This window comes from Suricata suricatta, chromosome 12 (genome assembly GCF_006229205.1).
Source record: "Suricata suricatta isolate VVHF042 chromosome 12, meerkat_22Aug2017_6uvM2_HiC, whole genome shotgun sequence".
Lineage (NCBI taxonomy): Eukaryota > Metazoa > Chordata > Mammalia > Carnivora > Herpestidae > Suricata > Suricata suricatta.
Genome location: NC_043711.1, coordinates 20,815,881 through 20,828,724, shown reverse-complemented (window position 1 = coordinate 20,828,724; position 12,844 = coordinate 20,815,881). Strand labels below are relative to the sequence as shown.

Below are 12,844 nucleotides of genomic sequence, written 5' to 3'. Positions count from 1 at the left end.
TTGTTGGTTGTTGGTTGTGTGTTCTTTGGAATTGAAACAGCTTAATGGGGTCAAGAAAATTTCCCCAGGGAGTTCGAAGATTGTCCCCCGGGAAGCCATGTGTGAATAAACCTATGTCACCTCGTGACACACACTGGAGCCAGAATCTGCCAAGGGAACAAAGTGCTCTTGCCTTTTCTGCTTACCTGCTAAGGCGAGTAAGAGCTGCTTTACCTCCCCCTGAGGAGCAGCTGGTGCTGGGGGGATGAGGGGTGAGGAGTGAGGCCACGGGGCTAGAAGGCAGGGTGGCAGGAATGGGGGACAGTGCCAAAGCACCCCTCCCAGGCTGGGCCTGCCCTCGGTGCCTCTTGGCTCCTGTTTGCAGTCCTGGGTCCGTGCCCCTGAGCACCGTCTGGTCTCAGATGGAGCCTGGAGGTCCTCGCATTGGCCTCCTGGGGCTTGGAGGGGGGATTGGAGGCATGACAGCAGTGGAGTGGCATTCAGGATAACCAAATGTCAGTGCCTGGGGTTCCGTCTGCCTGGAGCCTCCAGGGATAAAAATAGTCTCCATCACAAACTGACAAGGAGCTGGAGTGTGGCCGACCTCCCACCCACACCCCCTCCCCACACCCGTCTCAGGCAGAGAGTCCTCCCTTGCGTGCCAAGGGTCTCCCCTTCAAGGATTAAAGGCTAACAGCTAAATGACCTTTAGGAGAGACCTTGGGCCCATGCCTCTCTCCACAGCTCAGTGCCTGGAATGGGCTGGGATCTCACCCACCTGCTTTCAGCAACCTAAATGTCAGGCCAGGCCCCGTTGGGTAACCTCATCCAGTCAGAGGCTCTGTGCCCTTCCTGCCTGCACTCACCGGTGCCCTGACCACAAAGCAGGGTTCCTTCTGGTCCTTCCTGGGCACTTTACCCCCTGCATCTTTGTCCTTTCGCTAACCTTGCAATAGGAGCGAGACAGAGGACAGGCACAATGGCAAAACACAGATGAAGCGGCTCCCTGAGCTTCTCTCACAGCCTCAGTTGCTCACCTATGAACTGGCGGGGGCTGTGCTCACTGTGAGCAAATGCCCCAGAGTGTCACACACCAGAAGCTTCTGCCCTGCTGCCGTGTAGGGATGGAAATTCTCTTTTCCTCTGGAATCCAAGGTAGGGTAAAAGAGAAAGAAAAAGAAGCTGAGAGAGGTCCGGCCTGGCCCAGGGCCCTCCTTTTCCTCAGGGACACTTGCCGCATTGGGATGGACTCTTCCAGGTGGACAGCTCAGGCTGCCACACACATTCCAGGATCCACGCTCATAAACGCTCTGCCCACTGCCAGGCCCAGCACCTCGCGACTGCATAGAGCAGCTGTTCCCCAGGCCACAGGGTCTCCCCAGCTGTCCTCCTCCACCAGGGCTGTGGCCCCCAGGCAGCAATGCTCGGCGAGCCCCTATCATCTCTAAGAATAAACTCTGAAGCTACAGGCTGTGTGGACCTGAATCATTGGGAAGCCTGTCGAGGAGGGGAGTGGCTTTCTGAGGCAGGCAAGTTGACTATATAAGCGGCAGAGGGCTGGCGCTGCCCTGATCTCTCCCACTGGTTCTGCCTGCCAGACGGGCACCTTTGGAGCAGCTCTCGCACAACACCCACCATGTCCCAGGTAGGAGGGCCCGGCACAGGCTGGGTTGGTGCTGGGGGGCAGTGCCGGGGCAGGGTGGACAGCTGGACACTGTCATCTCTGACAGTCGTGTCCTGAGCTGAACTGCAGGTGTAACAAGAAGCTCTGAGCCCCTGAGAGGCTGGGGCTCAGGAGCCTGGGCCCCAGCTTGCCAGCAAACCCCCATTTATCTTGGGTTTGGTGGTATTCTGTGGCTTGTCTGAAGGGTAGAGATAACATGTATGATACTTTGAGTCTGTGTATGCCTCTGTGGGTAACGAAGCTGACTGTAGGACTTGTTTGTAGCCATGTGTGTGTGTTTGTGTGTGTGCACGCACGCGCTTGTACACATCAGGTGGGATCTGTGGGTGCACGGCTTTCCCAGGCATCTCCCCAGCAGGATATGTGTCTCTGCCGAGGGTGTAGCATGCTTCCCCTGGAGCCCAGCCCAGACTCAGGGACCAGGAAGTCCCTGCACCTGTCCCCAGGGCTTAGGAAGGAATGATGCCTCAGACTCATGGGCGCCCGGGCTTGAATGGTAGGATAAGCACTGAGCCTGACACTGCCCAGTACTGGAGGGACAGACAGACCAGCATGCCAATTGGAGGGTTCTCCTTGCTGCCTGCCCCATGGGTGGGTGCTGACTTTGAGCTGACTTCACAGGCAGCTGATTCTTCTACCACATTCTCACCGCAAAATGCACAAGGTAAATGCTGGTAGTTTGGGGGAGTCAGAGGCAATCCCTAAGAGGCCCTTACCACCCGATGCCCATGTCTTGGAATTCACCAAGGACGCCCCACTCAAAACCAGTCCCTTTCCCCTTTGCCCTTTGTGCCCAGGCCTGAGCCTGGCCAGGCAAGCAGTGTCAGGCCACAGCAGCCATGGTCCCCACGCTCCCAGTCTGTGGGAGAATTAGAGAGAGACTTGGAGGTGGCGATGGAGCATGGTTGGGAAAACTTCCTGGGAGAGGAGTGGGGCCTTAAACTGGCTTGAGTTCAGTGACCAGTGAAGAGGGGTCTCAGGGCCAAGGCACTGAGGCAGGAAGGGGCTTTCGGCCTCGAGGCCTCAAGTTGTAAGATGAGATTCTGGGCTTTCCAAGGCTGGTGGTGCTCAGGATGCCCCTATCAAGAAGAAGCGGCCCCCCGTGAAGGAGGAAGATCTGAAGGGGGCCCGTGGGAACCTAGCCAAGAACCAGGAGATCAAGTCCAAGACCTACCAGGTCATGCGGGAGTGTGGTGAGTATCCTCTTGGCTAGTGGGGGTGAAGGGCATGGATGGGTGTCGGGGTGGGGGGGATGGGGCAAAGGGTCCCAGCATCCTTTCCTGAGAGTCCAGAGCTCCTGAGCCCGGGGGCCACTCCCCACAAATGCTCCTGCCCACACCTCCCCATCCTCCCCACAGAACTAGCTGGTTCCGCCGCCCCGTCGGTGTTCAGCGGTACCCGGACTGGCACAGAGACCGTCTTTGAGAAGCCCAAAGCTGGACCTGCCAAGAGTGTCTTTGGCTAAGAAGTGCCCACCATTCCTCTCGCCACTGCCAACTCCTAGATGCAAGAGCCTTTCCCAGAAACTTTTTTTTATTCCAGAATGCACCTTCTCACCTGTGTGCCTTTGGGACTGCCGCCTGCCCCTCAGAGCCCTGTCTCTTCAGCCCAGGGACCCTGCACCAGCACTTGGGGAACACCAATAAAGAGGATGCCCAAGTGACCCCAGCATTTGGAGGGTGTTGGTTGGTCACTGGCCATGGCCACTAAGGGTAGGGGAGGGGCAGGCGGGGTAGGGTGTGGGGCATGTCCTGTACCCTTTGGGGGCTTTGGGGAGGATAAGGTGGGTGCCATTATGGCCAGTGCCACATGCTAGAAAGAGTCTTGGACATGGTGACCTGGCACTGAACTATGTGGCTTCTTCACCATTCTGAGCCTCAGTTTCCCCTACCATCTGGCAAGGGACTAGCGCTGGAGTCTGTTGCGTAAAATAGGCCACAGTAACACTGCTCCAAGTGAAGCAGGTCGGGGGCGGAAGCTTATCCCTCCCCCTGCCTTCCACAGAGGACACTGAGATGCTTCCAAGGACCCCAAGGCTCTGCAGGACCAGGGACCTCAAAGCCCCTTTCCCCTGGGCCCTATTTGCACCATCTCCTTGCCAGCTCACGCCCCTCAAAGCCAGGTCGAGGCCCCTCTCTAGGCAGCGGTAGTGTCTACTTACTGAGCTGCTCCTCTCAGCCTCAGGGTGAGCCTCCCGCTTACCACTCCCACAGCTCTGCCTGCATCAGGAGAACTCCAGGTCCTTAGCTCATGGAAGTTCTTCCCTTCTCAGGCTCCAGTGTCTCCTGTGTGTGTGAAACTGTAAGATCCAGGGGACCTCAGAAGTCTGTCCCCCTGTGAGGGCAAAGCCACAGGCGGTCCTGCCTGCCACCTGCAGGGAAGGCCGCCTGTCCTCTGGGCACGTGGGACTGGCTGCTTGGAGCCTTTCCCACGTTCTCAGCCAGCATGGTGTCCTTATATAGCTGTCTTCAGGCTGGGCCTGTGCTCCATGCCTCAAGGAGCAGACCTTCTGTGGGACAGAGCCTGGTCACTGGGCCTGCTCACTGGGCTCCTTGGGGAGGCTTCCTTCTCAGATTGCTGGCAGAGTATGAAGCCCTGGATGATCTCAACCATATTCAGAGCCAAAGGGCAAGCAGTATAGACGTGCACAGAGATGCTTTCTGGAGGGAAACATTGACTTGCAGCCGGAGACACAGCTCCAGATTCTCTGCTGATCTTCCCCCAGGCTGGATGCTACTGGCACTGACGGAGGAGACCCTTGGGGGCCAGTCACTGCCTCAGAACCTTATGCGGGCCCCCAAAATGGCTACTCCCCTCAGCATCCCCGCAGACCAGTGTCGCCAAGTCATCCTCCTTCCTAAAAGAGTTTGGCACCTGGCCACACTTTGCTGAAGCAACTTGACCTTATCTCTCGCCAGACTCGGGAACCAGGCTTTCCCAGAACTGCCAGGGACACAAGCACCAGCTGTGTCCAGATCCCTTAATATTTATTCACTTTATTGCTGTTTGTTATAAAAGCAGCATGTCAAGTTTATTAAAGAAAAATTGAAAAAAGCTACGAGTAATCCTACCCCAGGCCCTCAGGTGCATTCTTGTGGGTCTGGGCTCAGGACAGCGGCCCTGCCTTGGTGTGCTGATGGCTGGGTGTTCTGCGCTTTCTCATGCAAGCCATGACTCATGAGCTCCCGCAGCACGACTGACCTCCACAGGCCACCTGAGTGACACACCACCACAATGAATCACCCCTTCAGGACTTTTGTTTCATGCTTTTTTATCAATAAATTACCCGGAAGGAGACTTCCGGGCCAGAAGGTGCAGGCATCTTTATGGCTCTCAGTTTGTATTGCCAAAGTGTGGGTCTTGTTCTGGGGGCCTTGCTGGAGTTGAACCAAGAGCCCGAGCTAGATTAATGGGGCCTGACAGCAGTCGGGACCTAAGGAAAGAGAAGGGGACTCCTGGGCCCGGCCCCTCCCATGCCAGAAATGAAGTGTCTCCGTCCTGCCTTGGCCCCAGCAGGTCTTGCCCCACTCAGACATTGCAGCAGCTCATCAGGGCTGTTAGGGCCCTCACTGCCCCATCACATCAAGCTGGCCTCCAGTCCCCCCTGTCTCCTGGAAGCCACCCACCCCCGAGCCGTCCTGTGCTGGGCCATCCCTGTTTCCCCCAGGCTGGGCTTCTGGAGCGGATCTCCCAGACCTGGGGAGCTGGCTGGTGCAATGGCTGCTATTAGGGGTGGTAGTGGCCTGGGGTGGTTCTGGACCTTTCAGAAGGGGTGCCATCCCCAACTCCCACCCGAGCTTGCTTTTCCGGAGTACATGTTCCTGTCCTAACCAAGGTCCACAGGACACTCACAGTTTACTTATCTGAAGCAATTGCAGTTTTTGGCTTGTAGATCCTAATTTCCCAGAACCTGCCCCCACAGGGGCGGGACAGCGAGCATGTTATTAATTCATTCCCCACTTCCTCTCAACTTCAGAAGCAACCTGCCAGGCACTGGAGCCAAAATGAAGACTTCAGCTCCTGGCTGCGCCTGTGGCCTCGTGCCGGTTCTGCTCTCGCTGCTAGCTGTCCTTCATATCACCACCACCCAAAAGGTAGCGGGTGTCTGTGGGTGCCTGAGTGTGAGTGTTGTGAATTGATTAGCAAGGAGAGCCTCTGTGTGTGCAAGCAGATGCACACAAGTGAGCGTGGGTCAGTGTGTGTGTTCAAAGAATTGGTGCTGACCATCCACCAGGCACTAGCCCAGGCTGTGTGGTTCCTCTCTTAACAGTAGAGAGATCTAGATCTAGTCCCATTTTACAGGGTGGAAATGCAGCTGCTAGAGTTGAGTTGCTGCTAGAGGCCGGCAATGGGGGGCGGGGAGGGGGGGAGAGGGGAGAAGAATGGGCTTCACAAGGAATACCTGAGCGGCTCAGGGGGTTGGGTGGTTGGGCATCCAGCTTTGGCTTAGGTCATGATCTCACAGTTCATGGATTTGAGCTGTGAGGCTCTGTCCTTTTGGTGTAGAGCCTGCTTGCAATTCTCACTCTCTCCTCTCTCTCTGACCCTCCCCCACTTACACTTTTTCTCTCTTTCAAAATAAATAAACTTTTTTAAAAATGGGCTTCATGAGCCCAGGTCTACTTCTCCCTGGCTGAGTGGCCATGAGAAGTTATTTAAAGTTTGTTTATTTTGAAAGAGAGAGAGAGTGCAAGTAGGGTAAGAGCAGAGAAAGAGAGCGGGACAGAGGATCTGAAGCAGGCTCTACACCAACAGCAGAGAGCCCGATGTAGGGCTCGAACTCATGAACTGCAAGATCATGACCTGAACCAAAATCAAGAGTCAGAGGCTTAACCAACTGAGCCTCCCAGGTGCCCCAGGAGTTATTTATGTACTCTGTGTCTGTTTCCTCATCTATAAAACACTAAAAAGAAAAGCTATTCAAACATGTAACATTTATAAAGAACTTAGTACAGTGCCTGCCACCCAGCAGACACTCCTGTGTGTACATAAGCTGTCCAGCCAGTCACCCATCTCTGTGCTAAGCTGCGTGTGCACCTGAACACACCATGTGCAGGCAGCTAGTGTGCACATGTCCTTCCCTGGGGACCGCAGACCTGGAGGTGAGCCTATGCATGGGGAGGGTCCACAGCTGCAGGGTCAAGGGGGTGAAGAGGAAGGCTCCCAACAATTAGAGATGGGTCCTCATCACCTCCGAGTTCTCCCAGCTTCTGTGAGCACCTGGTGAGAGACAGGCAAGAGCTGTTTTGCCTAGTTCCATGAGGCCACGGTCACCAGAAATCACAGGACTTATTCACTATCCTTTCAGTGGGCAGAGCTAAGATCAAATATGAAGCTTCCTGGCCCCTTCAGGGACCCCTGCCCCTGGAGTAATTGGGAGTTGCTTCCCAGACACACTGGAGCGCATACTTCACCGTCATGGCCCTGAAGGGTGGGGAGCAGAGCACACTGCAACCTCTTTACATGAGGCTGGGGTTCTCATGTGAAATGCCTCATGGGGTTGGCTGGAGGCCTGGTCAGTGGCTCAGTCGGGGATGGGGTCAGGGCTTGGTCTGGGACTCAGAGAGTGCTGCCTCAAGCTGGGCTGGCATTGAGACAATCCCGTCCCTCCTCCTTCATTGGTCCAGAATGACATTGACATCTACAGCCTCACCGTGGACTCCAAGGTCTCATCCAGATTTGCCCACACGGTCGTCACCAGCAGGGTGGTCAATAGGGCCGATGTTACACAGGAGGCCACCTTCCAGGTGGAGCTGCCCAAGAGAGCCTTCATCACCAACTTCTCCATGTAGGTACCTTCCTGCGCTCCTCCTCCCCCTCCCCATCCCAACGCCCTGACACCAGCTTCCCTGATGACAGCCACCCTCTTCCTGATGCTATGGATGCCTTAGGTGTGCGTGCTCCACCTACAGGCAGTGCAAGGACCCTGGGGCTTCACCCACAAACTTCAGTGTGTTCTCAGAAATGTTCCATACCTCCATCTTCCACCCCTCCCTCCCTCCACCCCTCCTTCCCTCTGTCCCTCCCACCATCCATCCCTCTAGGCACCATCCCCAAATACTGCCCAGTTGACAGGTGGAAAACCACACCGTCTTGGTTTCTTTGCCTCTAAGGAGTACAGAGTTAGGGCATCCTGAGGCCCAGGCCCAGCCAGAGGGAGTCCCCAAAAGACAGTGTCCAGCTCAGAATACAGAGGACTTTCTAACTCCAGGACTGCCCCACAATGGAGCAATGCCTTGCGGAGGGGAATCTCTTTGTTACAGGAAGTTCCCAGCCAGGCTAGTCCCATCCCTCCCACCTGGGACATTGCAGAGGGCATTTCTGCTCTGGCTCAGAGGCTGAGAATTGGGAGACCCCTGGGACTGTGGCTCAGTGCTCCCTCACCTTGTCCTCCTCCACCCTTCCCGAATGTTTTGCAATGTTTGCTCAATACATGAGAACCCTCTCCTTCTGTCCCTGTCCCCATCAGAGAGGCAATGATTGAGAGCAGGCCAGAAAGAGGCTGATCCCAGCAACTCAGGGAGGGTGCTGCATAGGGCAGAGAGCGGGCTCAACCAGGGTCCCAAAACTACCCTGAGACCTCTGACAGACTATGGTGGGGCCTGGATCCCTGTGCTTGGCGCCTTCCTCTCTCTTGGCCACTGCCATCAGCAGCCCCTGCTTCTCCTAAGCCTGGAGCTGGGGCCTGTGCAGCATGAGCACCATGTGCAGTGTGAGCACCATGTTCAGTGTGAGTACTGTGTGCAGCGTGAGCACTGTGTGCTGCGTGAGCCTCCCACATGGGCACCAAGGCCAGCAGGCTGCCAGTTTCCGGGCACATCGCATGTGCTGAGAGCCCTTGGCCAGCACTGCTCTACAGGCCCAGATCATGTTGCTGCAGGACATAGGTGGCAGGGTGCCCTGCCCCCTGACCTGGCTGGGAGCCCCAGCTGGGTGTCTGAGAGGAGGAGCCCTGTGACCCACTCAGCAGCCCCATCCCTAGCCCAGGGTTAAATTATGACCAGGAAGGTCAGGAAGGTGGGGAGAGGGACACTGAGTCCTAATGCCCTGGCTACCCCCTCCCTCGCCCCCCTGCACACCCTTTCATGCCACCCCCAGGTGGAACAGGGCTGTATTTGCCTGACACATCCCCACTCCCCTCCCAAGGAGGGTCTGGAGTAGTCATTTTCATTCCAGAGGAAAAGCCCTGGTAGTTCTTTCTTGTCCCAAAGAATAGCCCATAGGATTGTGGGACCCACAGCCCTGGGAGTGTGGTCCACCAGTTGTCCAAGATCTGCTTCCCCAGAGGCCAACCTCTCTATAGAGCGCCCTCCCCTGTGCTGGCAGGGGGAGGGGTCAGAAGCTTCTGGCAACCCAGCATCTCCCTCTTCCTCTGTCCGCACAGCTGCACACAGGGCTGGGAACAGGTGCACCCCAGAAAGCACTCACTGGTGACTGACCAGTTCTTTTGGGAGCAGGCTCTGAGGTGGGAAGGAAAGCTGGGACGTGGGGCCAGACTGCAAGGGTAAAGAGAGATGGGGACTTAGCTCAGTCCTGCCCCCTCTGCAGCCTTCCTCCCCTGTCTGTTCAGTAAATCCATGTTTACCAACACTGTGCACATCTCAGGGTAGATGGAGGCATGGCATAGTGTGCAGAGCTCCCCCTCCCCATCTGGGGTCCTGCACAGAGTTGTATACAGTAAGTACATAATAAACAGGGTGGGCTCAGGGAGAGACAGGAGTCACTTTGTTAAGAGGCACACCAAGTCCAGGGAGGCTGCCTGGAGGAAGTGAGATTGGAGTGGGCTGCCCCCATCAGGCCTTCCCCAAATCCTCCCCTCCTCCCTCAGGATCATCGATGGTGTGACCTACCCAGGGAACATCAAGGAGAAGGCTTCAGCCCAGGAGGAGTACAGTGCGGCCGTGGCCAGGGGAGAGAGTGCAGGCCTTGTCAAGTGAGCCAAAGATGGGGCTGGGAGGGCTCCCAGGGGCTGGGGCAGAGGCTGCCTGGCCTTCAGCCCTTTCAGACCCTCTCCAGCCTCCAGTGGCCATACCCTGGAGGGTATAGACCTGACATCCTTCTCCCTCAGGGCCACCGGAAGGAAGATGGAGCAGTTCCAGGTGTCGGTCAATGTGGCTCCCTCTGCCAAAGTCACCTTCGAGCTGGTGTATGAAGAGCTGCTCAAACGGCACCTGGGAGCGTATGAACTGCTGCTGAAAGTCCAGCCCCAGCAGCTGGTCAAGCACCTGCAGGTACCGGCCCTGCCTTTTCCAGGGAGGTCTCTGGGAACACACCTACTCTGCTGAGGGCACCCCCCTCCTTTCCTCTCTGCCTCCCCAGGGGCCCAGCCCCAGCTCCCTGCCAACCCAGTGACCTACTTCTTGCCTCCAGATGGACATTCACATCTTTGAGCCTCAGGGCATCAGCCTTCTGGAGACAGAGAGCACCTTCATGACCAACGAACTGGCACACGCCCTCACCATCTCACAGAACGAGACCAAGGTGGGCCTGCCATTGCCAGTGGGCAAGGGTACCAAGGGGACTATTGTCTGGACAGACTCACAAGGCTGGCAGGACAGTTGGGCAGAACCTCTGTGCTGGAGGGGCTTTGGAAGTCCAGTCTGTGTCCATGCTGCCACTTGGCAGAGGTGGAGGACGAGGCCCAGGGAATGGTAGTGGTGCTGGTGTGAAGCCCAAGATGGGGAGAAGGCTGTGGGAGGAGCCTATGCAACGGCCCCATGAGTGGAAAGGGGCAGCCAGCTGGATCAGGCACATCCTGAGCCCGGCCCCTGCTGGTGCAGCTCTAAGAGCAGAGGTTCACCACCACCCCCCACTCCCTTGTGGGGAGTCATTCTCTCCCAACAGGTCAGCCTCAGGGAACATTCCCTGGACTGTGGCCCAAGACCATATCCTGGAATTCTTGCCTCAGATGGGATGGGTGTGGCCATGGGGCTCCTCTCAACCCCAGCCTTTCCTTCCCCAGGCTCACATCAGATTCAAGCCCACACTCTCCCAGCAAAAGTCACCAGGGGGGGAGGACACAGTTGTGAATGGCAACTTCATCATCCACTACGATGTGAACCGGACCCTCTCCGGGGGCTCCATTCAGGTGTGTGGGCGCTCCGGGCGAGAATAGGGGCAACCAGAAAATCCATCCATGCTCCAGGGCTTGAGCTTGCATGTTCTAGAAGGAAAGGCAGAGTAACGGCCCCTACTCTTCAGTATGAACCAGTGGCAGCAGAGACAAGAAACAAGCGATTTTGTTATGTTATCCCTGAAATAATTTTCTTTTGGAGGCACTGAAGTTTCATCTCTGCTAAAGAGATGCCTTACAGGATTTCCTTTATTGCCTTGGCTGCCAGGAGACTCACAGTTCAGTTTGATGTTCAATGGCAGTAGCTTCTTTCACACAAGTGTCTTTGTGCTTTCCCTTTACTCTTTTGATGGCCCTTGTTTGTTTGTTTTTTTAATTTTAACGTGTGTGTGTATGAGAGAGAGAGAGAGAGAGAGAGAGAGAGACAGCAAGCAAGCACAGGGGAGGTGTAGAGAGAGAGGGAGACACAGAATCTGTGCTGACAGCTCAGAGCCCGATGTATGGCTTGAACTCACACGCTGTGAGTCACGCTCTGAGCTTAAGTCAGTCGCTTAACCGACTGAGCCACCCAGGTGCCCCTGATGGACCTTGTGTTTCAGGTCTTTACTCTTTTGATAGATCCCAGGTTTATTGTGTCTAAGCATTTTAGGAGAAGTTACCTCCAGCACTAAAACAAATAGGAGGTGAAGTGGGGGTAGAGTTCTGGTGGGCCACACATGAGCAGGGAAGGCAAGAGGGGGGCTGGACTGAGCCCTAGAAGATGGTGAGGATTTGAGGAAGTTAGCAATGGGACAGAGACAGAAGGGGCTGCGTGAAGACAGGAACCCAAGGATTAAGGTGAGAAGGCTGGTTGGGGTCAGGTCAGGGCTCCAGTTCTTATTACTTGGGTTTGTTTCACTCTGATCACAGATTGAGAATGGCTACTTTGTGCACTACTTTGCCCCCGAGGGCCTACCTACAATACCCAAGAATGTGATCTTTGTCATTGACAAGAGCGGCTCCATGTCCGGCAAGAAGATCCAGCAGGTGGGTCCCACAGGTTAAGGCCACAACCCTGGAAACCCACACATGCGTCCTGCCATCACCTCTGGCCCAGTAGGCAGATACTCCCTCCCTCGTCTTACTGGGTATGGGGTACCCAGGGGTTGAGATTTGTCAGAATATGGGCAGGTCCTGCCTCTAAAGCATCCACCATGCAAGTCCTGGGATGCCAGCCCCAGGGGGCCTCCACTGAGACACCTGCCTTGTCTCCCATCCTCCTGCTCAGACCCGGGAAGCTTTAATCAAGATCCTGGATGACCTCAGCCCCAGAGACCAGTTCAACCTTATCAGCTTCAGCAGAGAAGCAACCCAGTGGAAGCCATCGCTGGTGCCAGCCTCAGCCGAGAACGTGAACCAGGCCAGGAGCTACGTGTCCCACCTCCAGGCGCAAGGCGGTGAGTGCCTTGGCAGCCCTGCTACGGCGTGGGGGCTTCCGGGGCGCCAAGCCCAGCCCGAGGCCCTGGGCTGGAAGTCACCCTGAGTATGTGCCCCCCAGGGACAAACATCAACGGTGCCATGATGACGGCCGTGCAGCTGCTGACTAACGCCAACCGGCAGGAGCTGCTCCCGGCGGGGAGCGTCTCTCTCATCATCCTGCTCACTGATGGCGACCCCACTGTGGGTGAGGGCACCACCGGCGGCTGTAGGGCACACTGCCCAGAGGGGGAAGCTGAGGCTTTCCCCTGGCTTGCTGTGGAACCCGAGGCGGGGGAGGGGGTTCTCTAGAGTCCAGAAATACCCATTGAACAAAGCACTGTTTTCTCACACCCCACCCCCTCCCCACACTGCTGGGCCCAGGAGAGACCAACCCTGCAAAGATCCAGAAGAATGTGCAGGAAGCCATAGCTGACCAGTACAGCCTCTTCTGCCTGGGCTTCGGCTTCGATGTCAGCTATGCCTTCCTGGAGAAGCTGGCACTGGACAACGGCGGCCTGGCTCGGCGCATCTATGAGGACTCGGACTCTGCCCTGCAACTCGAGGTGCCCAAGTGTCCCCGGTGGGCCCCTGAGGGAGGGATGGCCCAGAGAGGCAGGCAGACCCCAGCCCCGCACTCGTGACACCCCCCC

The 12,844-nt window shown here is 56.5% G+C and overlaps 2 protein-coding genes across 2 annotated transcripts in view; both read left to right on the top strand.

Annotated features, from left to right (window-relative positions):
- Window positions 1-1,518: 1,518 nt before the first annotated feature.
- Window positions 1,519-3,334, top strand: MUSTN1 (musculoskeletal, embryonic nuclear protein 1). The gene is made up of 3 exons (XM_029917089.1): window positions 1,519-1,624; window positions 2,721-2,856; window positions 3,022-3,334. The coding sequence occupies exons 1-3, from the start codon at window positions 1,616-1,618 to the stop codon at window positions 3,126-3,128; spliced, it is 252 nt and encodes an 83-aa protein (XP_029772949.1). The 5' UTR covers window positions 1,519-1,615; the 3' UTR covers window positions 3,129-3,334.
- A 2,310-nt stretch (window positions 3,335-5,644) lies between these two features.
- Window positions 5,645-12,844, top strand: part of ITIH4 (inter-alpha-trypsin inhibitor heavy chain 4) — a 14,437-nt gene continuing 7,237 nt past the window's right edge. Inside the window, exons 1-10 of the mRNA XM_029917879.1 lie at window positions 5,645-5,757; window positions 7,291-7,451; window positions 9,492-9,596; window positions 9,732-9,894; window positions 10,034-10,144; window positions 10,626-10,751; window positions 11,646-11,762; window positions 12,004-12,172; window positions 12,274-12,399; window positions 12,576-12,774. Of these exons, the coding sequence (XP_029773739.1) occupies window positions 5,668-5,757; window positions 7,291-7,451; window positions 9,492-9,596; window positions 9,732-9,894; window positions 10,034-10,144; window positions 10,626-10,751; window positions 11,646-11,762; window positions 12,004-12,172; window positions 12,274-12,399; window positions 12,576-12,774 (1,367 nt within the window). The 5' untranslated portion in view covers window positions 5,645-5,667. The remainder of the gene's footprint in view (window positions 5,758-7,290; window positions 7,452-9,491; window positions 9,597-9,731; window positions 9,895-10,033; window positions 10,145-10,625; window positions 10,752-11,645; window positions 11,763-12,003; window positions 12,173-12,273; window positions 12,400-12,575; window positions 12,775-12,844) is intronic.

Coding starts and splice junctions, on each gene's coding strand:
- MUSTN1 (XM_029917089.1), top strand. Junction 2,857..3,021: donor CCAGGTCATGCGGGAGTGTG/GTGAGTATCCTC, acceptor TCCTCCCCACAG/AACTAGCTGGTTCCGCCGCC.